This window comes from Podarcis raffonei, chromosome 9, assembly GCF_027172205.1.
Source record: "Podarcis raffonei isolate rPodRaf1 chromosome 9, rPodRaf1.pri, whole genome shotgun sequence".
Lineage (NCBI taxonomy): Eukaryota > Metazoa > Chordata > Lepidosauria > Squamata > Lacertidae > Podarcis > Podarcis raffonei.
Window position 1 is genome coordinate 42,587,869 of NC_070610.1, and position 26,355 is coordinate 42,614,223.

The 26,355-nt window shown below is 40.3% G+C and overlaps 1 protein-coding gene across 3 annotated transcripts in view; it reads left to right on the forward strand.

Moving 5' to 3' along the window:
• The window catches only part of IQCM (IQ motif containing M), a 99,297-nt gene extending 73,309 nt beyond the window's left edge, over positions 1-25,988 (forward strand). For all 3 annotated transcript variants that reach the window (XM_053403154.1, XM_053403156.1, XM_053403155.1), the window contains exons 11-12: positions 3,862-4,020; positions 25,478-25,988. In XM_053403154.1, coding sequence (XP_053259129.1) covers positions 3,862-4,020; positions 25,478-25,611 — 293 coding nt within the window. In that variant the 3' untranslated portion in view covers positions 25,612-25,988. The remainder of the gene's footprint in view (positions 1-3,861; positions 4,021-25,477) is intronic.
• The last annotated feature ends 367 nt before the right edge of the window (positions 25,989-26,355 follow it).

Here is a 26,355-nt window from a genome sequence, read left to right on the forward strand (position 1 = left end):
CAGAAGAATAGGGCTTCATGAATGGCATTTCCAGATTGGAAGTTCTAACTTTTTATTTATTTTCTTAAATCACAACCCCTTGCTGACCTGCATTTGAATTTTTTTTTTTTTTGCTAGCATTTTCACCTTTCAGCTTTTAATGCTGACCTTCTGAGTCTTCATTAATACACTTGCAGTTATTATATCCCTGCTTAAGTAGAAAACATTGTAACCAAGCAACAGATGCTCCATTAATTTAGGAATTAGGACAGTCTATTTTGGCTCCCCTTTTCTTGGTATACGAGCACAAAATTTTTCACTTTGATGAATGAATTGCTCTGTTTATAATTTTTATTACTAATGAACAGAAGTGTTCAATAAAAATGACATGACAAAAATGCATGACATTCACTTTTTTCATGTCGAAGTAAATGAACCCTCTGTTTTAGTGATAACAAATTTTCAAAGTTTATATTTGGGAGTTCTTAAAACTAGTTTGACTACCGATTGAGACCAAAACTTTTGGTCATAAATTCAAAAACAGCTTAGTTTTGTTAAAACAGAGAAGGAATCTGAGAAGGAAAGGATAAGTCAGAAGTTCATATTTATGAACAGAGCTGATTGCATGGCATGGCACATTTAGGGCAGATCCACACCATACATTTAAAACACATCCAACCCACATTTAATGCACATGACTTTCACCAGAGAATCATGGGAACTGGTGCTGGGAACTGTAGCTATGTGTTCCCCTAGCATCTTTGGGGAAAGTCATGAATTATAAATTGTTGTACGTACTTTAAATGTATGGTTTGGAATTGACTAAATTGTCTCTGGAAATTATTCCTAAGGCAATTCTGATTAGTCATAGTGGAATGGCCGAAAATCCTTTTAGTATACGGCCTCGGTCGTGTATACCTGAAGGAGCGTCTCCACCCCCATCGTTCAGCCTGGACACTGAGATCCAGTGCCGAGGGCCTTCTGGCAGTTCCCTCATTGTGAGAAGTGAGGTTACAGGGAACCAGACAGAGGGCCTTCTTGGCAGTGGCGCCTGCCCTGTGGAATGCCCTCCCTTCAGATTTGAAGGAAATAAACAGCTTTGTTGTTGTTGTTTAGTTATCTTCTCTTTAAAAGACATCTGAAGGCAGCCCTTTTTAATACTTGATGCTGTATTGTTTTTAACACTTGATTGGAAGCCACCCAGAGTGGCTGGGGAAACTCAGCCAGATGGGCAGGGTATAAATAATAAATAATAATAATAATAATAATAATAATTATTATTATTATTATTATTATTATTATTATTATTATTATTATTGGTTGGCCCAATGTATTTTGATGCTTGAAGCAGGGGACAAAATGCTGCCCCATTCCACAGACAGACTGGAGTAGCAGTTAAATCTTACTCCATCAGTCATGATGAGACATCTGCCTAAGGACAGCAAGCTATGTTAGGGGGCACAGGGCAAGTCACATAGTTCACGTAACACTGTCCTTCAACACCTCACTGCTGTCTGCTTCTCTGTCTTATGGTACAGTGAGCACCGGATGTACAAAGCAGCTATGGGGTATTGCTGGTGTATATTTGAGTCCCCTGTAATCTGCACAATAGTAAGGGTGGTGACGCATCTTCTCAATTTTGTCATTGCATCCCACTAGTTTACATGCAATGACACCTTCCCCTCCTCTGAAAATTGTCTATGATGCAAATGTTCTGTGAGGGTCAGTGTGGCGTTTGCCCGTTCTTTTGGAAATGTCTGTACAGGGGGAGAGAAAGAGTTAATAGGTAGACCAATAGAAAAGCCAGAGGCGGAGCCTACTTGTTTATAAAAAGGGCTTAGCCCGAGGTTTAAATAGTTGGTTTGTTGGGAAGAAGCAGTTGGGAAAGCAGTTGGCAGACAGATGGAAATAGGGAGACAGTGCAGTTGGTTCTTGTGTGAGGGGAGGTAGAAGACTTAGAGACAGGATAAAATAAGACTAAGAGGGTAACAGTGTTTCAAATGCATTTAAAGTTTATTTGTGTTTGCAATAAAATACAATCTTCATTGTTAACTTGAGAACCTGACTGAGACTAAGTGATTTACTGGGGAGAATCTGGTATGGTGGCAGCGGATTAGTGGTGTATGGGTCAATAGTCTGTGAGATGACCCGGGGGCTCCATACGAATGCCACAGTTGGGAACATCCTATTCCATGAAAAATGGTTTCTGGCATAATGCGAGGAGTAGAAATCACAGTTACAGAATGTCGTGCCTCAGTTTACCTCGCTATCTGCTGCTGACACTTAGCCATGATTTCTGGCTCACAGATGCGGATGGAGGTGAGCAGGAAGATGGGAAAAGCACCAGGGTCAGTAGACTAGAGAGCAGACAGGTTCTGGTGCTTAATGTAATGGGGTGCTTGTTTGGCTCACACATTGCAGAGTTAGCTGAAACTCCTTCACCAGGAGCTATAAACAAAGATAAGAATAACAATAATTGGACAACATTGTTATCGCCTCTTGAAACCACCAAACCATATAAAATGTAAAGAAAAGTGCATTGAGGAAATCTAAAAATGCAAATCAGGGAAATAAATTGTTATACATGCTGTCAAACTATGGAAACACATGGAATGTTCATTAACAGATGGTCAAGGTTTTACTCAAAAAAACGTTTAAAACCGCAGCACTTTTACATTTTACAAACCATTATCTCCACTGTGACCATGCACTCTGTCTGAAGCCCCATGCAACCGAGGAGACACCCATTAGAAGAACAAAACTGCTACTGACCATTGGTGGCAAACATATTAACCAGTGAACGTGAACCTCAGAAAACCGTATTATTTCAGCAAGCACCAGAGCCTGTCTATTCAACTCACACATCAGCTACAAACTTTAAATCACAGACTTTATCCCAGCTCTGACCCTTAAAACATCTTCTGCTCTTTTAAATAAGCTATATTTATTTATCTATATAATTTATATTTAGCTTTTTATAAGGCCCAGGCTAATTATTTTCTTGCTTCCATAGGACAATACAGATTTTGTTGCCCTTCATCCTGTCTTCTTACTGCAATATTATTGTGGGGTTGTTGTTGTTTTTTAAAAAATAACTGTTGCATGTTAATTGTTGTTAGTTGCTGTTTAGAACTAGCTGTGTCTGCTCTGAGCAGCTTTTGAACTGCAAAAAGTGGTATAAACAAAATCTCCTCTGCCTGAGATGCAAGTTTAGTGCCATCAATGCTGGAATTTGAGGATGTGATTTTGGGTGTCAGTGATGCCTCTGTCGCCATCATCCCAACTAGATCCTGAATTACTGCTATGCCAAGCACATAGAATGAGAACCGTACATTTAGTTTTGCAAATAAACAAAGTGGCAATAGCTCCCTTCTGCTATTTCTCCCTAGCAGCTAGTATTGGGAGCCTTAAATCAAAGGGTGGTATCCAATTGCCATCAGTTCAAGGGGTTTTGCTTGTTTTAACAGAACTTTCCCCCCTCTCCTCCTCCACTGCATGCTCTGCATCCCACCCTCAATCTTCTCCAGAGCATTGGGGGACTGTTCATAGAACAGATTTAGGAAATGTGCAACAGGAGGAGAGGGAGCAAAAAATGCCACTGAGCAAGAGGAAATCCTTGTATTGATGGAATGTTCGCATAGTACTATGTTAGATACGACCCTATAGCTTTAAATCTGGAATATCCTTGTAGCCAGTCAGGACTAAGAGTTAGCTATTGCTTGACCATGAACATGTCTAACCTCCTTTTATGCTACTCCCATTTTCAAACCCATGTAGCTAATAGCTGATGCCATGTATTGTGTCAGTGCGCTTTAAAAATTAATTATGCTTTGAACACTCTGAAAATACTACTTTCACAAAGTAGCCCTTTACACTTTTCAGGTGCTGATTCGAAAATAAAGAGCATCAGTAAGTCTCAAGCAGTTGAAATGACCTTCATGTTGTATCCACCTCGTGGTCTCAAGCTTATAACTGCAGCTGCTCCCAGGTCAACCTGGCTGAAGCCAATAGTTGATGGGGAAGATGGTTACAAATATTTAGGTAAGATTTTATATATAAAATCAGGCTCTGAATATTCAAAGGTTTTTCCAGTAGTGTTGTATGCACATCTGTATTCATACCTCTGTTTTGATTAGAAATTGATGTAGTCTGTTTAGATGCACTTAGTATTTTGTAGGCTTTTCAGCAAAATCACTTCCTGGAGACAGAAGGGGACAAGCAGTTTCTTGAATTTGTTTAAAGGATAGTATATCTTTATAAATATTTGAATTTCAGTTAGCAGAGGAGTTGGGGCAAACTTTTAATTTTTCACTGTAGGAGGGAATCATGCAGAAGAGCATTTGTTCTGAAGATCTCCACACCTTCCATGTATGATGCATAAAGCTGGATTTTAGAAGGCAGCCAGGGCACAAAAAGAGCATATCACTGTGGTGGCTAGTCACCTGTGTACAGGTCATGCTTTGTAGTGCAGCAAAACCCTAATTCCTTTGCAATATGTTTTGGTGGTCTAAAACATGCAATGGATGAGTTACTTATTGTTTTATGCAAGCATTTCTGTGCCACTTACTGAACCCACAAAGCATCTCACAAGAAAGCGATGTAAAACTACAATAATTAACACAATGAAAGGTACTTTTCAGTAAGTATGCACCCTTGTATGGAGAACTGGCCTTTATAACACATTCTTTGCTAACATGACAATCCATGTTGGGCTTTTGCCAGGTGTCCTTAGATTGCACTATGTTTTGAAGAATGCTTGGAAACTATAGGTACTTTCAAATGCTGCTGCTAGGCTGCAGGTGAAGGCCTACAGTTCAGAGAACATGACAGAGAATAGCAGTATCATAATAAACTCAGGCAGCCTGCATTAAGAGCTGCATGGCTGGTGCTGACCTGTGACAGGCCTTTCTCAGTGTGGCTCCTCACTCATGGAGATGCATCTGTCACAGCCTTACAATTTCATTTCATGTTAAAGGCATTCTAAACTAGGACTGCACTGTATGTTTTCTTCCACCTCATTCCATTAATTAATTAATTAATTTTTTTTAAAAAGAAATATTTATTGAATTTTTTAAACAAACAAACAAACAAAACAAACCAAACAGAAACATTAAACACAGGCATAAAATTCATAAACCATACTTTTAAATAACAAATTTCTCAGACCTCCTCATACTTCTCCTTCTTGTATCCCAATTAAGATTATTTGTTCAGCAAATCCTTCATTTAAAGCATTACAGCTTATAACATTACCTTATTTTTCAAACCCTTTCTTTTCCCCATCTATGTTCTTATATATTATTGCAGCTAGAAACCTCTCAATTTCAATCCAACACCATCTAACTTTCTTAAATTTTACAATGTTTCTGTAAATAGTCCTTAAATTTTTTCCAATCTTCTTCAGCCGACTCTTCTCCCTGGTCACGGATTCTGCTCGTCAATTCTGCCAGTCCCATACTAATTTAATGTTTGTATTTCTTTTCATAAGAGTGATGATATAGCAGTTACAAGTTTGTTGTGTGATGTGAGTTAATATTGGGAGGAGATAGGTATTATAGTACCTCAGGTGCAACTAATTTGCTGGAAGTGTTTTGCTGCATTTTCTTTACATAATTTAAACAATTAAAATTATAAAATGAGCTTGAAGCAAATTCCTCATTAGGGATGCTTCTGAACTGCATAATTTCCTACCTTGGAATACAGATTCTGAAATGACAGCAATTCCTCCCAATAGTTCTTTGGCTCCCATTGTAAGTCTTATTATGGATGGCAGGCATTTTGGGAAAACAACAGATCCCAGACCCCTTGAGACCACTTGTTGTAGCAATGTTACAAACATTAGAAAAGCCTTCCCCAACTTGGTGCCCTCCAGATTTTGCTAACTAGAACCCCCTCCTTTCCTGAACATTGACTATGCTGGTTGAGCTTATCAGAGTTGTTGTCTAAATCTGGAGAGTACCAGGTTGGGGGAAGCAGCATTAGTGGAAGTGGAGGGGAGAATCCTTTCTTCCCATAGGCATCAAGTTGGCCATTGTGAGAACAGGATTGCGGGCTAGATGGACGACTGGCCTGATCCGACAGGCCTCTTCTTATAGTCTTTTGTCTCTCAAAACAAGAGTCATGAACCTTCTCTGCTTTCTCTCTCACCCTTAAACTTGGCCTGGTGGGCTTTTACTAACACTGTTTGTGGACAGCAAGGTTTTCTTCAGAAAGTAGTTATAGATAATTCCACCCTAGATGACTGGATAGTGTATCTTTTTGAGTTACAGTGGTTATTAAACTAGTTGACAAGAGAACTGCAGGAGTTGCCTTGAAAAGAGATTAGTCTATTAAAGAAAGTCTTTCTGTAGCACAGCAACTGCTCTCCCTGTAAACATTTTTGGAAAGATAGCACTGGATATTTGTTATATGATCCACTCTTGATACTTAAAAAACGCTGGCACAAGTTCCAGACTTTCTTTTTGTGTTTCTTGAATCTGCTCTGATGACTTCAGTAAACTTTCATCAGTTGTGTGTACAACAAACAATTGGATTTTATTTACAGATTTCTATTTTGTATTTACAGAGAGAGCATTTGGTCTGATTACTTGAAATGCAAGTCTCAGACAGGGATTAGACATTGCAAGAACTGTGTTTCCTCTTCTGTAATATCCAGTATTACAAAACTAGTGTTGCATTATCGGTACACTGTGGGTGGGATCCAGAATTACCCTTGTCCGTATGAAAAGGCTCCTCCCATTTGCAGAAGGGACTGAGCTCCTGTGGACATTCCTACTGGATGAAGGAGAGGGGAAGGGATTTTTTTTTTCTGGTCTCCTTTTTCCTCTTGAAACCTGCTGTACCACCTACCACACTGTTCTGCAAGGTCCCACCACTCTCCAGAGCAGACTTTGGGAAGGCTCAGGCACCTGGAGGGGGAGGGGAAAATGGTCTCAGTAAAAAAATGGCCTCCTACTCTTCTGTCCGCAGTGTCCCCTGAGTGGAGTTTCTCTTACAGGAACTCTGAATATAAACGTGTGAGATTTTTGCCTGGTTACTATTCATTGATTGCCACTTGTGGGAAGAGTGGAGGAGCAATTTGACAGGTATTATGAGGGGAATGTTGAGGAACAAACATGAAGCTGCTGCTTATAAAGCCCAATTCTGATTTCAGTGTGTTTGCCAGTTGCATACACTCAGAATTATGTCTTGTTTCTATTGTGCTGAAGATACTGCTTGTATATTTACTCTGCTGTGTACGGTGGCACTTCTGTTTAAATTTATTTTTTATTTGTAATACAGTATGTGGATTTCCTTGTCAATTACACATGGCATTTGGTTGTTAATGATTTTCACTATAAACCATAAAAACCATGTTGCAGCCATACATTTATCAGATTTGCTCTGGTAATCAGTCTTTGAGGCAAACTCAAAGCGGAATCCTGCAATGCTAATCTCAGAGGTAGTTTTAAGGGAAGAATATGAATTCTTTTAGTTCCTGGCTTTCTTTGTTGAGAATGACTTGTGAAGACAAATATTGATTATCTTGTGGGGAGAGAGAAGTAAAGTTATAATAAGATTAGAAAAATAATTGAGCTATTTTTCTAGAAATGAATTAAACATCATAAACTAAGCATTGTAGAGCTTTCCCCTAAATCAAATTTAGCTTTTAAAACATCTTAGCAAATGCGACGATGTTCAACATCCCAGATTCAACATTATACTTTTATTAAAATTAATACAACTTTAAGAAGGGGATTACCTAAACAGAATAATTCATTACTTTCCTTTGTTATCCTATTTCCAGTGGATTGCTGGAAAGGAGGGAAGGCAGTTGCTAAGAATGTGTTAGAGGTCACTTTTAAGAATACTAAAAATGGGTGCTAGAGGCTAACAGCCTAAACCCACTTTCCCTCAAGGTATAGGTGATCTAGATAGGGGAAATCCCCTTAATATTAGCATTACTAATCAGCAGAAAAAAGAAGGCAGTTTTGCAGTTTGAATTTGGGCAGCGACAGAGCCCTGAGAGGTTTTTTCTGGAGTTGGCAAAAACAGACATGCTAGAAGTGCCGTTGATCTTTGAGGAGCTAATGTGGTGTGTGTTGCCTAGAATGCGAAGCTGCTTGTTTCAGATTGGTTCTGAATCAAATTTGATTTGAGTGGGCCTCTGGGCAAGGTTGAAAAGGTTGAAAATACCCAACCCAGAGCCACCTATCCTGAACACCAAGGACGTAGAAAGGGGTGGGGGGTGGGAGTGCAGTCCACCCTGGGTGTCACCTTGATGGGGTGACAAAATGGTGCAACTGCCTTCCCCCCCCCAGCTGTAGGACAGCTGAGGCCAGGAACCCCATCCTTCCCTAAGGGCACCGCCAATCCCATCCCTGGATGGGGTGCACTGTGGGGCCTCAGCCGCCCTATAGCTGGGGGGGGAGGCAGCGGGCAGACAGCGATCTCTCCCTATGGGCACCGTGCACCCCATACTGCCCCTATGGGTGGTTCACCCCACCCCTGGGCATGCATCCCCAGGTGCCCAAGAGGCTTCCTCTGCCGCAGCTGAACACTTCTTCAATTTCTGCCAAAATGTGCTGGATCAGAGTCCAGGTGTATAGATCTGCACTCTTACACCCAAATCTTTCATCTGTGATTCTAACAATCGGAACCGGCATGCATTACATGAAAAAGGACTGATGAAACTCTACATCAATACTGGCAAAAGCTAGACAAACATCCTGGTCCAGAGAAACATAAGGGCACCAGAGGTCTGAACCTGATATGTGATGAAGTGAGCGGGGCAAGAACAACCACTAAATCAAATTTCAGAACTACCAGCAATCCTGAGACTTAAAAAAATAATAATTAGTATTTTCTATTTTTTTCAAGCACTGAGAAAAACATATTCATTTGTGAAAGTATGCCATTATGATTCTGGTGAAATAAGAGTAGTATGTCTCTCCCCCTTCTGAGACAACTGTTTCCTGACTAATCAGACAGAAGAACAGCTTCAAAATTGCAGTCAATTCAATAAATTTAGGAATGTCAAATCTGTGATTCATTCTTGTAGTCTTTGGAACAGAAAAACAACTGATAAGATTGATTTCCACCACTCTGCTATTCATTTGATGGAACTGCCGTTTAATTTGAGCTTGGAAATATATTTAGTATTTACTGCAGGGCTATATAATGATAGCCTATATATCTGAAGAGAAAAAGTTGCTGGGTTCCTTGCACCTGATAAACACATCTATAAATATAATACTGTGACATCCTTGCCTCTTCCCTCTTTCTGAGAAGGAAGCATGCAAATAACCTTGTATATTCCTCAAAGTGAAATGCATGTTACATTTATGGTACCATGGAGAATACCAATGCCTCCCATTTTCAGTTGTTACCTCTGCCTTGTTCTTTCCTAAGGATCTTACAGCTTTGTCAGAGATTAATTTCAACATTATCATGATCAGAAAATTATATACTTTTCAGTATATTAGTGCATTCCATTTTGTTTGTTTTTTAAATAAATAACATGCAAGTTTGTCTACTGGGCATTTACCTATCTTGAATTGTGTATAGATAGATACATTCCAAAGGTAGGAGGAACAAACAATAAAGATCACCTTGCCTGTCCTGCAGATTTTGAAGGTTCATATAATGAGGAAACAGGTAGTCCTGCTTCCAGCTCCACAGTAGGGTTTTTTTTGGGGGGGGGAATTCAGTGACTAGAGCATAGCTATCAACCGTCCCTTATTTGGCGGGAAAGTCCCTTATCCCAGTGCTGTGTCCCACTGCTGTCCCTTATTGATGATGTCCCTTAAATTTCCCGGGTTTCAAAGTAAGCAGCTCCTCTCCCTCCCTCCCTGCCGGCCAGGGAGGAGGGAGGCTCCAACTGTGTTGCTTGGCTGCGTTGCTCACCCAATAAGAAGTCTAAGAACGACTGGTGGGTGGAGCTTGCATGCCTTGTGCCAATCAAATCGGCCGCGTTGCCTGGGGACTCGCCTCTGCTCAGCGCTTCCCAGCGGAGAGGTGACGGTGGTTTCCCTTGCTGCATCCCCTTTGCCGGGTTGCTGCGCTGTGGGAACCACCGCTTGAGGCTTCGTTTGGCTGCTGGCTGAAGTTTCTGCCTTTGGCTCAGAGGGGCTCAGAAGTTGAACATACCTGTGCTTGGAAAATCCCTTATTTTGGCCGCTGATCCCTTATTTTTGAGGCTGCTGGTCCCTTATTTTCAAATCTGTAAGTTGACAGCTATGGACTAGAGCTATCTATATACAGTATATTTCAAGCACAGTTGCCCCATATATTTATATAATGGAAATATGATCTTGGTGGTTTTATTTCTAACCTCTTTTCTAATGATGGAATCCACAATTTTCTTTCTTTTTTTAAAAAAATGATATTTATTAAAGTTTCAGAAAAGGTTACAAAATAAGAAAAAGAAGGAAAAAAAGAGAAAATACAAAATACAGAAAAATAAAAACAATTAAAAACAAATCAATCTTTCCATGTCTTGTCTTTCATTTACTTGTTTCCCTGACCTCCTCACACCTCCCTTTTTTGTATTCCAGTTCAATTAGTTAATTCAGCAAATCCTTTCCCTCTTTGTTTTTATCTTAATCCTTTATCTTAATATATTATAACTTTACATTCTCACCTGTTAACAATCCATTTTTACATACTTCTTTGTAACATTGCTGCTAAAACCACTTAACTTCATTCCGACATCATTCTAACATTCATTAATTTTGCAGTATTTCTGTAAATAGTCTTTAAATTTCTTCCAATCTTCTTCCACCGACTCTTCTCCCTGGTCTCGGATTCTGCCAGTCATTTCCGCCAGTTCCATATAGTCCATCACCTTCACCTGCCATTCTTCCAGGGTGGGTAGATCTTGTGTCTTCCAGTACTTTGCAATAAGTATTCTTGCTGTTGTTGTAGCATACATAAAGAAAGTTCTATCCTTCTTTGGCACCAATTGGCCGACCATGCCCAGGAGAAAGGCCTCTGGTTTCTTCAGGAAGGTATATTTAAATACCTTTTTCATTTCATTATAAATCATCTCCCAGAAAGCCTTAATCTTTGGGCACGTCCACCAAAGGTGAAAGAATGTACCTTCATTTTCTTTACATTTCCAACATTTATTATCGGGCAAATGATAGATTTTTGCAAGCTTGACTGGTGTCATGTACCATCTGTATATCATTTTCATAATATTCTCTCTTAAGGCATTACATGCCGTAAATTTTAAACCTGTGGTCCATAACTGTTCCCAGTCAGCCAACATAATGTTATGTCCGACATCTTGTGCCCATTTTATCATAGCAGATTTCACCGTTTCATCCTGAGTATTCCATTCCAACAGCAAGTTATACATTCTTGATAATATCTTAGTTTTGGGATCTAACAGTTCTGTTTCCAATTTTGATTTTTCCACCTGGAAGCCAATTTTCTTGTCCAGATTGTAAGCCTCCCTTATTTGATAATAATGAAGCCAATCTCGCACTTTGTCTTTTCGTTTCTCAAAGCTCTGCAATTTCAATTTATCTCCTTGTTCCAAAATCTCCCAATATTTCGGCCATTTGGCCTCCATATTGAGCTTTTTCTGAGCCTTCGCTTCCATCGGTGATAACCACCTTGGGGTTTTATTTTCAAGTAAGTCTTTATATCTTATCCAGACATTGAACAATGCTTTCCTGACAATATGATTTTTAAATGCTTTATGTGCTTTGACCTTATCATACCACAAATATGCATGCCACCCAAATACATTATTGAAACCTTCTAAATACAAAATGTCTGTGTTCTCAAGAAGCAGCCATTCTTTCAGCCAGCAAAATGCAGCTGATTCATAGTAAAGTTTAAGGTCTGGCAGGGCAAATCCACCTCTTTCTTTTGCATCGGTTAGTATTTTAAATTTTATTCTGGGCTTCTTGCCCTGCCAGACAAATCTAGAAATATCTCTCTGCCACTTCTTGAAACAGTCCATCCTGTCCAAAATTTGCAATGATTGAAACAAAAACAACATTCTTGGCAATACATTCATTTTTATAGCAGCAATACGGCCTAGCAAGGAAAGCTTCAAATTTGACCATATTTCTAAATCCTTTTTCACTTCTGACCAACATTTTTAATAGTTATCTTTAAATAAATTCACGTTCTTAGCAGTCATATTAACCCCCAGGTATTTTACTTTCTTAACCAGTGTTAAACCTGTCTCCTTCTGAAACCTCTCTTTCTCAATCAGTGTTAGATTTTTCTCTAGAACCTTAGTTTTTAACTTGTTCAACTTGAATCCTGCAACCTGACCACAATTTTCACAGCTGCTGTACACTGGGTCAACATTTCCACCAAGCTATCCACCACAATCCCAAGATCTCTTTAATGGCCATTTCAGTCCTGATTAGTGTATATGTGAAGTTTGTGGCTTTTGCATTTTGCTGTTTGGTATCTTAGAAACAGGATATTGGAGCACTTGTGTGATTCCAAGATTAGAATGCTGGATTTTGACTTTGCTCCACTGTTGGCTTTGTTAAGCATAAATGTATCAGTTTTAAATACAGCACTATTAAATAGCATACTTTCTTATTAAAAAAAATAAGGTAGGTTGCTACTATTAACACTTTTTTTTTGAAAGAGAAGACGACTTGACACTGAAAAATTACAAGTTGCCTTCAGGTAAAGAGCTGACGTTCTGAATCAGTTTTTTGGTCAAACCTAGCACTACACTTGATCATACTGACCAACTTTCTGGCTATATTATTTCAGAGAAGTCATAATATTTCAGCCACATTCCTCCCATTTAAGAGAGGAGCAACAAAAATTATGCCACAGTTTTCCCCTCTCTGTTGAACATACTAGCAGCCTTAAACCCAAAGTCAGCTGTTAAAGTAGTAGTTTTGAAAGGCTGAGTCCACGGGTGTTATTTCTTGAAGGATTGTGTCATTTGGAGGAGCTACAGCTGAAGTGCATCTTCCCCACTTACTTTCAGAATCATTCACCCTCCATGAAAAGTGAGAGGGGTATCTTGCAGAAGGGTGGTCTTACCTTTAAAAATGAAGTGGTTGAGGGTTTTTCCTTTTTCTCTCTCTTTTGCATTAAATAAGGAAAAGACAAAGCCCTTGGCCTCCTTGTCTTTAGAAGCAGGACTATTTCCTCCAGATTTTGAGAATTTGCTGAACTGCTGGAGGTTAATCAAATCTTGGGGTTGGAGTGGTGATTTGCATCCCCATCAAAACTTCTTTGCAGAATACTTCAGCCGAGCACTAGAAGGAACATCTGTCACATGACACTTTACCTGCATCCTGAATTGATATGACTCAGGGACTGGTTTACCATCCAAGAGAGAATTTTACCTTGATACTCATCTGTTAAAGAAACAAGAGTTTAATAGTTTTTCTGGGCCCATGCAACCACTAGATAATCTAAGGAAAAATTTGGACTCTTGTTATGAATCTTAGGTTTGGTGGGGTTTGTGTTCAAATGACATGTTTTGGACTAATTTGTAAAATCATCAGTCTTCCAAAGCATATATCCAAAGTTTAGAACTGTTTTAGAATAAATAATACCTGGATGTATCTTTCTATTTCTGGATACTCCCGCCACATGTGCTGATATGTTCTTATAATGGAACATCCCCTCTTACACATGTGAGAACAGTTTGGTTTTATATTAGCTAGGCATCTAGGTGTTAAGTACCAGCTGTGTACAATTTTAAGGGCTCTTTCTCTTGTTGTTGTTGATATTTATGTGGCACTTTTACCCACAGATTTTTCTATGCCTCTTCTTCAAAATGGAGTTTAATTCTAAGTAGCCAACTATACTCTTGCACTGTAATCAACTAATAATTTGCTGCCCTTTCATGACACCTCAGATCAACTTCATGAGGTGGACGGCTCACTCTACCTAATGGTAGGGCCATAAATATCACCTTACAATGGCTGATTTCATCAACATATGGTATAATTCTGCTTTCCATGACTCTAGAAGTTCAACTTTATTGTATAACTAACAGGACTTTTAATCAGTAATAGAGGCCTAACTAAATAAATTTGCACTAACTTCTTTTTAAATGTTGAAATTCCTAGTGATAAAATCTGTGGCATAGTATGGTATTTGTTCCTGCATGGGTTAAATGGGAAATGTTCTGTCATTACAAGCTGAACTATACAGTGTTTTAAAAGGTGAGTTACAAAAAATAGCAATGGCAGACCATTTACATTAATATGTATGTGTGGCAGAATATATGCCAGAGTCCCTGTCACTCTGCTTTTCAAGGCTACATCTGATATTTTTCTGTTACAGTAATAAAAACTGCAGCTGTTGCTAAGCAAATGGAATGAATTACATTTACAAGAAAGTTTTTCTGAGTGAAAAAGAAGATAGCTCAGAGGAGCTGTATTGTAAGCTCATGAATGACTTTATCATTTTTATTTTCATTCCCCAACTGGACTAAGGCAAGGAGATCCTTGGACTCTTCAAAATGGTGGAATTTAGTCCAAAAGAAGGGGAGCTGGAAAGCAGCTCTGTTTTAAAGCCTGAACATTGCTGTGTCCAAACAAACCAGCCTCTTGCTAAGTTTCCAGTTCCTTGGGCTGGGAAATGGTCCGTTAATCATATAGCCATCTTATAAAAATAGCCCTGTGATCTTGCTGTTGCCACTGTTCCTTAGCAATTGTGTTTGCCTAAGGAAATTTAATTTTTATATAGGTAATTAACACTGTTGATTCTCTTGCTGGCACCACAGATTTTGCACAGGAAACAGCTTGTTTTGTTTCATTTTTTCCCTTTAAAAAATATATCCGATTCCAGTGTTACAGCAGACATTTGTTAGCTCCCATGCAGCCCCAACAGCGCCACCAAATTACTAGGAGGCTTAGGAAAGAATATATCCAGTCAGTATTAATGATGGGTGAGTTTCCCTTAGCATTTTTCATAATTCATTATTCCCTCTCCCGTAACTCCCCCGCCAAGCTTTCTTGGGGGGAAATGGGGTCCTAGTATATGGAAACACCTGTAGTTCATTAGTACAGCACATGGTTTGTGCAGAAGGCCTTAGGTTCAGTCACTTGTACAGTATTCTTAGGAGTCTACCTGAGCCTTGGAGGGATGCTGCCAGTCAGAGTAGATAGTATTAGCTTAGCTCAGCCTTCTCCAGATGTTTTGGACCAGAACTCCCATTAGCTGCAAATAGTGTGATCAATGGTTGGAGATGATAGCAGTTCAAAACATCCGGAGGGTGGTTGTGGGGGCTGGGCAAATAGTTTGACTTATTTCTGTAGCAGTTAAACTATTTTCTGGGATGTGACTCCAGATTCCAGGTATGAATCGATCTGCGGGTTGTGTGATTTGCATACAGAAGCTGTGGGAAGCTCAGGGAATTAAAGGCTCCATCTACATTTTGAAACAAGATTACAAGCTGACACTTTCAAAGCACTGATTTTAACCACTGGTTTCAAAACTGCACTGGTTTTTGTTGTTGTTGTTGTTTCTTAGAATTCCCAAACAACTCCATGTACAGGGCTTCTAGTGCTTTATATGTGGATTCATGCACTTGGTATGATAAACATGCTATGACTAAAATTTTAAAAGTCGTAACTTTCGGTCGTAACATTTTTATCATACCATGGCCACAAATTCACACGAAAGGCTTTGGAGACTTTAATTCCAGTGTTGACAAAGTCTAAATGACAACATTGTGAATGGCTGATTGTCATTTTGAATTCCTTGGACCAAAATAGACACATTTTCTTCATTAAGAACATTACAGTCTAAAACTTTACGGGAAGATTTATAATCACTGAAAGGAGAAAGTAATCTTCCTTTTGTCAGCGTATACAACCAGAGAGACTCATTAGAAAGTTTGTGTTAATGGATGCTCACTGCAAATATTGCAGTAGTTTGTTTCTGTTACGACAAGACACCCCAAAGGAAGCATGAAATTCTTATCAATGCCGCCATATAAATACTAATTCTGATGCACTTTACATTTATATAAGGGTTTCTGTTTGTGCAGAGCATCATAATGTAAGAAACAATCAAGATCAGCCCTCCCCTGCTTTGTGTCGCCAGCTGAGTGCCTTGATAATAATGCCATTTGAGATTGTTGTTCTTTCCCCCCCAATGCTAATATTAGCACAAAATGTAATCACAATTATTTCAAATACTAATTGCATGCTCTCTCTTTTGGCAATTGAAAGTTGTCTTTGAAACATGCTTTATATAGGTTTGGATAACGCCTGTTAATAAATGGTTTGGGTCAGCAAGTAGTCTTTGCATGTTCTTCTGGTACAGTAGGTTATGATTCTCACCACCCTTCTGAATCTCCTTTGTTCCTGGGGATGTGGATACCAGCTTGGGATCAGCCTGAGCCATAGAATGGCCAAAAGAATAGGGCTGGAAAGAAATTATTGGTTAGCTGCTTGGCAGTTGTCAAGGCAGTACAAACTACTGGAACTAGGGCAGCTTTGCAGGATGGACAGAAGGACTCAGTACTTCAGAATTATGTGCAAACTTGTCCATAGAGATTAGCCATGTTCTTTCATTTGCTGTACTTCCTATTGGATTGCACCAGAATTTTAGCACCCAAAACTATATAGTAATAAATTAGGTAAAGGTAAAGGGATCCCTGACTATTAGGTCCAGTTGTGACCGACTCTGGGGTTGCGGTGCTCATCTCGCTTTATTGGCTGAGGGAGCCGGTGTACAGCTTCCGGGTCATGTGGCCAGCATGACTAAACCACTTCTGGCGAACCAGAACAGCGCACGGAAACACTGTTTACCTTCCCGCTGGAGCGGTACCTATTTATCTACTTGCACTTTGACGTGCTTTCGAACTGCTAGGTTGGCAGGAGCAGGGACCGAACAACGGGAGCTCACCCCATCGTGGGGATTCGAACCGCCGACCTTCTGATTGGCAAGTCCTAGACTCTGTGGTTTAACCCACAGTGCCACCCATGTCCCATGCGCCACCCAAAAATCTCAAAATGTGAAGGTGGTTAAAAAATGGCCACCAACATCACAGCTTCAAACTCTTATTCAGAAATCCAGAAATATCATTTGCATTTTTTTTTTTAAAAAAAGGCTGACATAGAATTTATGATCTACTCAGTGCTAAAGTTTATCATTGGGGAAACAGACGAAAATGGGAGATGCAACACTCAACATATGGGAGACACATTTACTCAATGGCAAAGTTTCTCATTGGGAAAATATAGAAAGAAGAGGCATACAAAAATTAGTGTATTTATGTATGCATGCCTGAACTGGCCTAAATTTTTTGTTGACTTTGTGCTAGAACAAGTGATAATATATACAAGATACTTTGGCATAAGAACTGCACTGGAGCCAAAGTCATGCCTTGCTATTCTGTTCCAAATTATTTGCTAATTAGTGCTACACAACCTATCACCTTATTTCTTAATAAATAGAGATCTTATCTTGCATTTGAGTTGCTTAAAGAATAACAAGTCTTTACATTTCCCCCCCTCTTGCTAATACATTCTAAATGCAGTGTTGTGTCCTTACTAAGCGTTGAGTTTCCTTGTAGATATCCTATTAAGATTAATAGAATTTTAGCATTTTTCATTAATACATTTTCAAATGTATTACCATTTCATCTATATAAAACAACTACTTTTTTTAGCTTAAGGATCATCTCACTCTTCCCAAATGCGGTGGCTAGTTATGGATTGTCACAAAAGTGGATATGGTTTAAATAATACTGCAATATATCTCACCACAGTGGAGGAGACAATATTAGAGACGTGTGTCTGGACTCTTTCTTTGTTATTTAAGTGACTTTGCTAACACATGAGAAGGGAGTTTGATCACACCTGCCATATGCAAGAAACCCTAAGCGTTTGGTGGTGCCTGCCTTGTGTCCCAGAGGTGGGTGGTAGGTTATTGCTTTGTTGTTTCTCTTTATTTGTGCCTTTATCTTGTGAACCACCCTGAGATCTGTTGATGAAGGGTGGAAGATAAATCAAGCAAGCAAGCAAGCAAACCAACAACCAACCAACCAACCAACCAACCAACCAACCAACCAAGAAGAAGAAGATAGACAGTAGCTGGCATTGAAAACTGAGTGTGTAAATCCCAGCAGGAGTTCCAAGGCATCTCAACCATCTCATGGGCTTACATACCCCGTGTCACAGAAGGCTAAGGATATACCGTATTTTTCTCTCTATAGGACGCACTTTTTCCCCTCCAAAAATGAAGGGGAAATGTGTGTGCGTCCTATGGAGCGAATGCAGGCTCCTTGGCTTCTCCGCGACGCGCCTGTCCTGGAAGCCGGAGGAGGAACAGAAGGGTCTCCTTTTGTTCCTTCTCCAGCTTCGCTGAAGGGCGCTGCACCTTCTCCCTCTCTGCGCAGCGCCTCTCCTGTGAGGGAGAGGCACTGCGCAGAGAGAGAGAGAAGGCGCAGCGCCCCTTGAGCAACGCGCCTGTCCAGCGAAGCTGGAGGAGGAACAGAAGGGTCTCCTGTTCCTTCTCCAGCTTCGCTGAAGGGCACTGCGCCTTCTCCCTCTCTGCACAGCACCTCTCCTGTGAAGGAGAGGCGCTGCGCAGAGAGAGAGAGAAGGCGTAGTGCCCCTTGAGCGACGCGCCTGTGCTGGAAGCCGGAGGAGGAACAGAAGGGTCTCCTTCTGTTCCTCCTCCCGCTTTGCAGCGACGCGCCTGTCCAGCGAAGCCCGAGGAGGAACAGAAGTGTCTTCTTCTGCTCCTTCTCCAGCTTCGCTGAAGGGCGCTGCCCCTTCTCCCTCTCTGCGCAGCGCCTCTCCTGTGAAGGAGGGGCACTGCGCAGAGAGAGAGAAGGCGCAGTGCCCCTTCAGCGACGCGTCTGTCCTGGCTTCTGCTTTAGCCCTGCGCAGCCTCTTTGGGCAGGGGGAGCCTTCATCCCGCTGCCCTGAAGAGGCTTGGCGCGGTTACCCCAGAAGCCAGAACAGCCACACGGTATCCCAGAAGCCAGATCCCTCTTGCTGTTCTGGCTTCTGGGGTTCAGAATAATTTTTTCTTGTTTTCCGCCTCCCAAAACTAGGTGCACCCTATGGTCCGGTGCGCCCTATGGTGCGAAAAATACGGTACATTAGCTGCACATTTTATGTTGTAAACCACCCTGTGATCTTCAGGTGAAATATATACATTTCCTGATTGCCTCTCTTAAGCAAGAACAGAATAGCAACAGGTAACTTCTGATTCTAGCAGATAAACTAAGTCCAGTGCCATCTAGTGAGGAAACCATATAATAACACTATAGATAAATGTACACCTAAAGGTAAAGGGTAAAGGGACCCCTGACCATTAGGTCCAGTTGTGGCCGACTCTGGGGTTGTGGTGCTCATCTTGCCTTATTGGCCGAGGGAGCTGGCATACAGCTTCTGGGTCATGTGGCCAGCATGACTAATCCGCTTCTGGCGGACCAGAGAAGCGCACGGAAACGCTGTTTACCTTACCGCCAGAGCGGTACCTATTTATCTACTTGCACTTCGACGTGCTTTCGAACTGCTAGGTTGGCATGTACACCTACACACCCATAAATGATGTAGGCGGTATTGCCATGGTGTGTTGTGGAAGTGAGGCTCGCCTAGGAGAGCTGGTGAGAGAGGAGCAGTCAATGGATGCCCTCTGCACTGGAGACGGGGTGAGGGAATAGCTACTGTAGATGACTCTCTAGGAATCTGGGAAGAGGATCTTTATATATTTATTTTATATCCTGCCTTTCTTCCCTAAGAAGCCCAGGGCCACACATAACAATTGATAAAACAATTAAAAATCAATTGCAAACCAGATGCAGATTTGGAAATATCTCCACTTGAGAGGCTTGTGGAAAGAAGAAGGTCTTCTGTAGGCATCAAAAAGACCACAGAGATGGCTCCAGTTTCATATTAAAAGGGAAGGAATACCAAAGGGGAGGTGCCGCAACACCAAAGGCCTGAATCCTACATTGTGATAAGATGATATCTGCTAGAGAATTGTTCTTGCAGAGAACAGTGACCTGTTGTGTATATAAGGAGAAGAGGCAATCTTTCAGATATCTTGGTCCAAAGCTGTACAGAAATAGTTTTGTAGCCTCTGTGAGTAGAGGCTGTTATAAGCAGTGGGCATATGTATACGGTAATGGCATCCAAGAGTGCAAAGTGGGGAATTGGCTAATGGAGTCTTTGACAGAGAACCCGCAGGTTGCACACTGCCTTGTTGTGCATGGTGTGTGGGAAGCAAGGCCAAAATTTGACACCTCACCCAGCACTCACCCATTACCTAGGCTTTGAGAAGGAGGTGGGTGGACTTTAGGATCCTGTCAGAGTCCTCACGCCTCCTTGCCAAAGACCAGCGCCTTGCTTACCCGGCTTTGGGAAGGCATCAAAAAATTTTGGGGAGAGCATCAAATATTGTTGAGGGCCACCAGGAAAGGCATGAAGGGCAGCATGCGTACTGGACTGGCCCTGGTGTAGGAAGAATATTGGTGTAAGAGAAAGAATCCTCTCTTTCTCCTACTGCTGCTAGCACATTTTCTGCCCTAATTTTGAGGGGAAGAGTTTGGGGAAAAGATTGGACCCCCATTTTGTTGTTGTTGAAAATTGATCTTTAGATCCTATTCAGGACTTACAGCAAGCTGTTTTCCACTTCATTGGAAAAACAGCTTAGTATGTGAATCCCACTTAGAAATTGAAACGTCTTTGTATTCTTGCATCAAACCCTAAATACCTAAATTGTATTCTTGCATCAAACCCTAAATACCTGGTAAGAATTTCAACTAATTTCTTCACAAAGTAAATTTTGCTTCTCACATATCTCAAGTCTCTCCCTCCCTCCCTCCCTCCCTCCTTCTCTCTCTCTCTCTCTCTCTCTCTCTCTCTCTCTAAAAAAGAGAGAATAGAAGGTGGTAACAGATTATAACTTCATAATTGTAACTAGAATCTTTTATGCAGTTCCGTTAGGTTTTCCACACATACTGCCAAAAGAGGTTTTTCAGTCTGTGGCTTCTTCCAGTTATGTCTTCCATCTGTTTCCTTTCCTTTATTCTTTCATCATTCTGGTTTCTAGCTTCCCCCTTTGGCTTAGGGTGCTTTTTACAGAGACTTTTTTGTGTTAGAAAATTGCTAGCTTGGGCCAAGATCCCACATAGTCCAGCACTTTACCCCATGACACTCTTCAAACAAATGTCCCTGGAAATTTGCAAATCAGATATAATAACAGCATTTGCTAAATGGCGTGGATTGCTCCAGAATGTGAAGGTTCCATTTTTTAGATACTGTGATGAATCTGCACTGATTAGACCCCTCATGCATAAATGTGTCGTTCCTTTTTAAACGCATCTAACCTACTGCCTATCACAGCAACCGGGGGGTGGGCTGTCAACCATATTATTAATGTATTGCATGAAGAAATGCTTCTATTTTGTATGTTTAATCAGTCTCATTGGATGGTTGTGGTGTAGTGTTTTGAAGGATGTGTGGTTCCAGAATTGGCCTCCACAGTCACTTACAGACTCATTGTTAAAACTGTGTTTTATGGAAGACAATCTTACTAGGCTACGGCGATCGCCAAAAAAGAAGAAGAAGAAGAAGAAGAAGAAGAAGAAGAAGAAGAAGAGAAGAAGAGTGTTTTGAAGTAATGAACACTGAATATTCCTTATTCACTTTCCCATGCCATTCTTATCAAAAATATTTTAAAATGGTGCATCCTCCTAGTTTCTTTCCTTATAAAGTAAAATGGCACCAATCCCACTTAATATTATTGGGGAAACTGCTGCGTCTTTGAATTCAAATGTTATCTTCTTAGCCCAATCTAAATGCTTAATGACACATCAAAGAATTCTAAAAGATTAGTGAGGAAACAGCCACCTTTACAGAAGCCATGCTGATTCTTCCTAAGCAAGGCTTGTTCTTCTGTACTGCTGCAGGACCAATCTGATTGCTCTGGCCCACAAGCCACATTAGTTTCAGTTCAGAGCCTTAACACAGTGTACATTCCTGGGATGACCTTAAAATGACACTTCAACTATACTGGTAAATCACAACCATCTGGACATATCTGCAATTTTACTTCACAATTTTCTTTTTGTGAAGAACAAATTGACTGCAGACTTACATATCCACAGTTTGAATTTGCTTTTGTTTGAGAGCTTTATTGTCAGCAAGAATGTACAGGGGGAACATATTTATATTTTTTAATTTTTTTAAAAATGATATTTATTCAAAATTTCATCAGTACATAAACACAAAAAACAAGAAAAACAGAAAAATACAGCAAAGAAAATAAAACAAAAAGAAAAAACCAAAAAAGAAAAAAGAAAAATACAAATCTCAGATTACAACTTTTCATTTGCTTATTTCTTGAACCTCCTCACACCTCCCTTTTTGTATTCTAGTTTAATTTGTTATTCCAGAAAATTCTTCCCATGTTTCTCAATTTTAATTTAAATGATTAATCTTCACAATCTATCTTATTTATTGATTCAACATAACCTTTCCATCTTTTAATATAATCTGTTATTCACTTTACCTTAATCTCTTTAACCTTATCTTATCTTAAAAATCTTAAAATTTCAAAGTTTACATCATATTCATACATATCTCCTTAAATCATTTCTGCTAAAGCCAATTTAGTTCCTTTCCAGCATATTCCCTGATATTTCATTAATGTTGCACTAATTCCAAGATTAACAAAAGAATTTCCCTTGATATCTCTAATTTTTATCCAACGTCCCTTCTTCCTGGTTTCGGGTTATGTCAGTCCTTTCTGTCCATTACATCCAGTCCATCAATCTGGTGTTCTTATGTCCGAGGCCCTTAAATCTCTTCTAGGCCCCTTCTGCAAATTTTCTTGTTCTTGTTTGTGCTTATGCACTTCTTTGTCTATTGTTGGTTTCTTGGGGAGTGGGTCTCCGGAGGGTGGATTTCTCCCAGGCGGAGAAATCCTAGGCGGAGAAGCCTGGGAACGTGGGGTTCGGCAGAGCACCAAGAGCGCCTCCCCAACTCATGAGGAAACCCCTTTTCAGGGCTCTGGAGTGAAGCGGGGTGAGCAGCGCGGTGCTGCGAACCAATCGCTATTTCCATGGAGGGACGCCGCGCAGCCATTGCCGGAGAGCGCTGACTTTTTCCTGATGACATTTGGACTCTAAATCAAGTACCCGTGAGTAAAAACGGAGAATTGGATTAAGAAATTCGCAAAACTTATGAATTAGGCACGAAGCGGGAAGGTTTAAACAGGAAGTCTGCCTTCCGCTTTTTGTATATAGACTGAAGCAAAGACCTTGCAACCTAATAGCCTGGAAAACTGCTTTAAAGTTGGAAATTTCCTGCATCCACAACTAATAAAACCCCCTTGGAAGCAGGAGAAAGGGGGGGGGGGAATTTGACTGTTTAATCCTGCAGGAGGAGAGTAAAGGAATTTAAGTTTCCATCGTCCCAAACCTGGGGACGGGGTGTCGGGACAGAAATTGTTTGAGACGTCCATTGATTGAAAGCGGAGTACTTTTGACAGATAGTTTAAAAAAAAGAGAGAGAAACAAATTAATTTCAACACTACTTTCTGCATTTTTGCATTTCAAAGAAACAAAGTATCTGAAAATCGAAAGGATTTGAAATCGAAAGTAATTTCCTTTGTTGGATACATTTTAAAAATGGATACAAATAGAAATTGTGTCCCCTAGAGGGAGCCTGTCAGTTTGTTGCTACAGTTTACTTGGAGACTTTACAGCTGCGAGATTTGGATCGTGGGACCAGCCGTTTGACCTTGACAGAAATGTGTTGGAAGGAAGGTTTGGTGTCTGCCCTTGGCATGACAAATGTTTTGCTGGAGCAGCTGCATGAGAAAATGAACTTGATGCATGAAAAATTGGACTTGATGAGTGCTGTGGCCAGTGAATATGATTTAACAGAGAATAAGGATAAAGAAGTTATACAGCGATCAATTCAGGAATCTGGTTTAACAAGGCAAGTCCAAGGGCAGATGAAGAAGGAAGAGGCAGTGATTACTCCTCAAACAACACAAATGGAGAGACCCAAAGTCCTGCAGGAACAAAAGCCACTGCGTTGGAAGATTGAACTTGGAGAGTGCTGGGAAGTGTTTGAAGTCAAGGAAGCTTTTAACTCTAGTGGGACTATGAAACAGGTGAATAACTATCTTTTGGATAAATATTTTTTGGATTACAAAGATGATGATGGGGAGTGGGACTGGGGGGAAGGGGCCAGTCTGACGAAGGAAAATGGAATTTATTACCTGAGGGGGAACATATTTATAGCCACTCACAATATTTGGACACTCAGTTTCTGAAAGCTGCAATTTTATGTTGCTACATCTTCATTTCTGCTGAGATGCTTACTTCCTCACCAAGATAAAGGATGTCTGGCCTTTTAGCAGTTAGATGGAATATTTCCTTTTCTGGTGGATAGCCACATTTAAATGGTTGTAGAATGGTTCTATGACTTCCTCTTCTGCTTTACATCTTCATGGGAGAAGTATTCCTGAAGCATTTGAAGTGAGGACAACCAAACTCTCTTTCTGCTCCAATTGTGCTTGTGCATGGTTTTTGCTCTGCTCAACTCAGGTCAATATTAATTATTTAGAGTTTGCTGTCACAACATGGGCTCACTAGTTCTCTATGTCTGGAGAATCTCTCCTGCCCTCTAGTTGTCAGCTTTTCTGCTGCATCATTTCTTTTTTTCTTTTTCTGTGTCAAATAGTTTGTTGATAGTCATTGCATTATTAGGGTGTTCTCTGTTAATTTTGCAGTAATATTTATACTTTGGGTGGTGGTGTTTTTTGAGTTGCTTTCTCAAGTTTCCTAAAAAGTTATATTCAAAATAGCTCATGGAAAAATCAAGGATAACAAGTTACATTAAGATGCACCTTACATTGACTGTGGGGACTAAAGTTTATATATTCATTCTCTCTCTCTCTCTCTCTCTCTCTCTCTCTCTCACACACACACACACACACACACACAGGGCCAGTGGTGGCATAGTGGGTTGAGGGTCAGGCTAGGACCTGGGAGACCAGGGTTTTAATCCCTGCCCAGCCAGCAAGCTCACTGGATTACATTGGGAGAGTAAACCTGTCCTCAAAGGATTGTCAAGAAGGTAAAGTGGCCAAAAGACTGATACTGATGAATTGGAAGAATAAAGATAGTCAATGGATCAACAATATGGCAACACTCACAACATTTGAATGGACTTCTTACAGACATAGACTTTGTTTGGATAAATATGACAACATTTGGAATGAGTTTATACAGTTTATACAGAACGTATCTACATCTGTAACCCCCTTTGTGCTCTTAATGGCCCATTACCTCAAGAGGAAGCCAGCTGGGCTTATATTTTAACATTTACTGGATCCAGGGGTTCAGGAAGCTAGGTTGGTTTGACTAGCTTTTAACGCTTGCTGGATCCAGGGATCAAATGCGAGTTTGGCACCCACAAACTCAAAACAACACACCACAGTAACCTTTGTCCGCATTGTCCTCAATTGAGATGGATCTTCATTTGTATGCTCTTAATATACCAATAAATCTATTGATTTTGTGTTACAGTGGGTGGACATCCAATATTAAAGGCAGCTGATATTCGAGTTGCTGGAGCTTTAGTAGCTGCATCAATGCGAGAAAGGAAGACGAAAGAACAGGAAGCAAACCAAGCTGCTGCTGTAACAGAGAACAGTGTCTAGCATAGGATGCAATTCATGCCCAGTTGTAATAAATGGCATCATCAATTTGATTATAAAGATACTGGATTGTAAACAAACTTCAGTTTCCTCTGATGAAAATTCCCAGTATACAATGGAAAGCATTTCATCTTTAAATCATCAGATGTAGACAGAAGATAACAGAAACATCGCTCTTGAGCCTGTACTATACACCAGATTCCTATACGGTTAGAAACAATTTCAGTAGGATTTAGAAACCTAATGTGTAAAAAAATTAAAATTAAAAAATCCCATGCTTATTTGTTTGGATCATAATAGGCACTGTTCTTTTGTTTTTGTCTTTCTGTATGGCAGCGTCTAACATCAAATAAATGTGTCAGTGTTTTTTGCCCGAGAAATTTTACAGCCTTTCTGGTGCCTTTTGATCTCAAAGTTGTTCTGTGTGCTTTTCAAAACAAACTAACTTGCATCAAGCGCTTTAACAATATATTCCCCAAATCTGCAAAAAGACGGTGTAAGGTCAGTAAAGGAAAGCCTTTACCTTTCAATAGTCACTTTTCTATAAATAAATTGGCACTTGATCCTCATCAAAGAGCAAGAAATATTGGATATGCTCTCTGAGTGTCCATTGTAGTTTTTTGAGCCAACTACCTGATGGAAGTCATCACTTATATGTAAATGAACTGTCAATGGTTTGCCACTGTTGGCAATCACTGGACTGTGAAGGGTATGTCTTAATAAGAACCAAAGCTCTTCACAGACTTT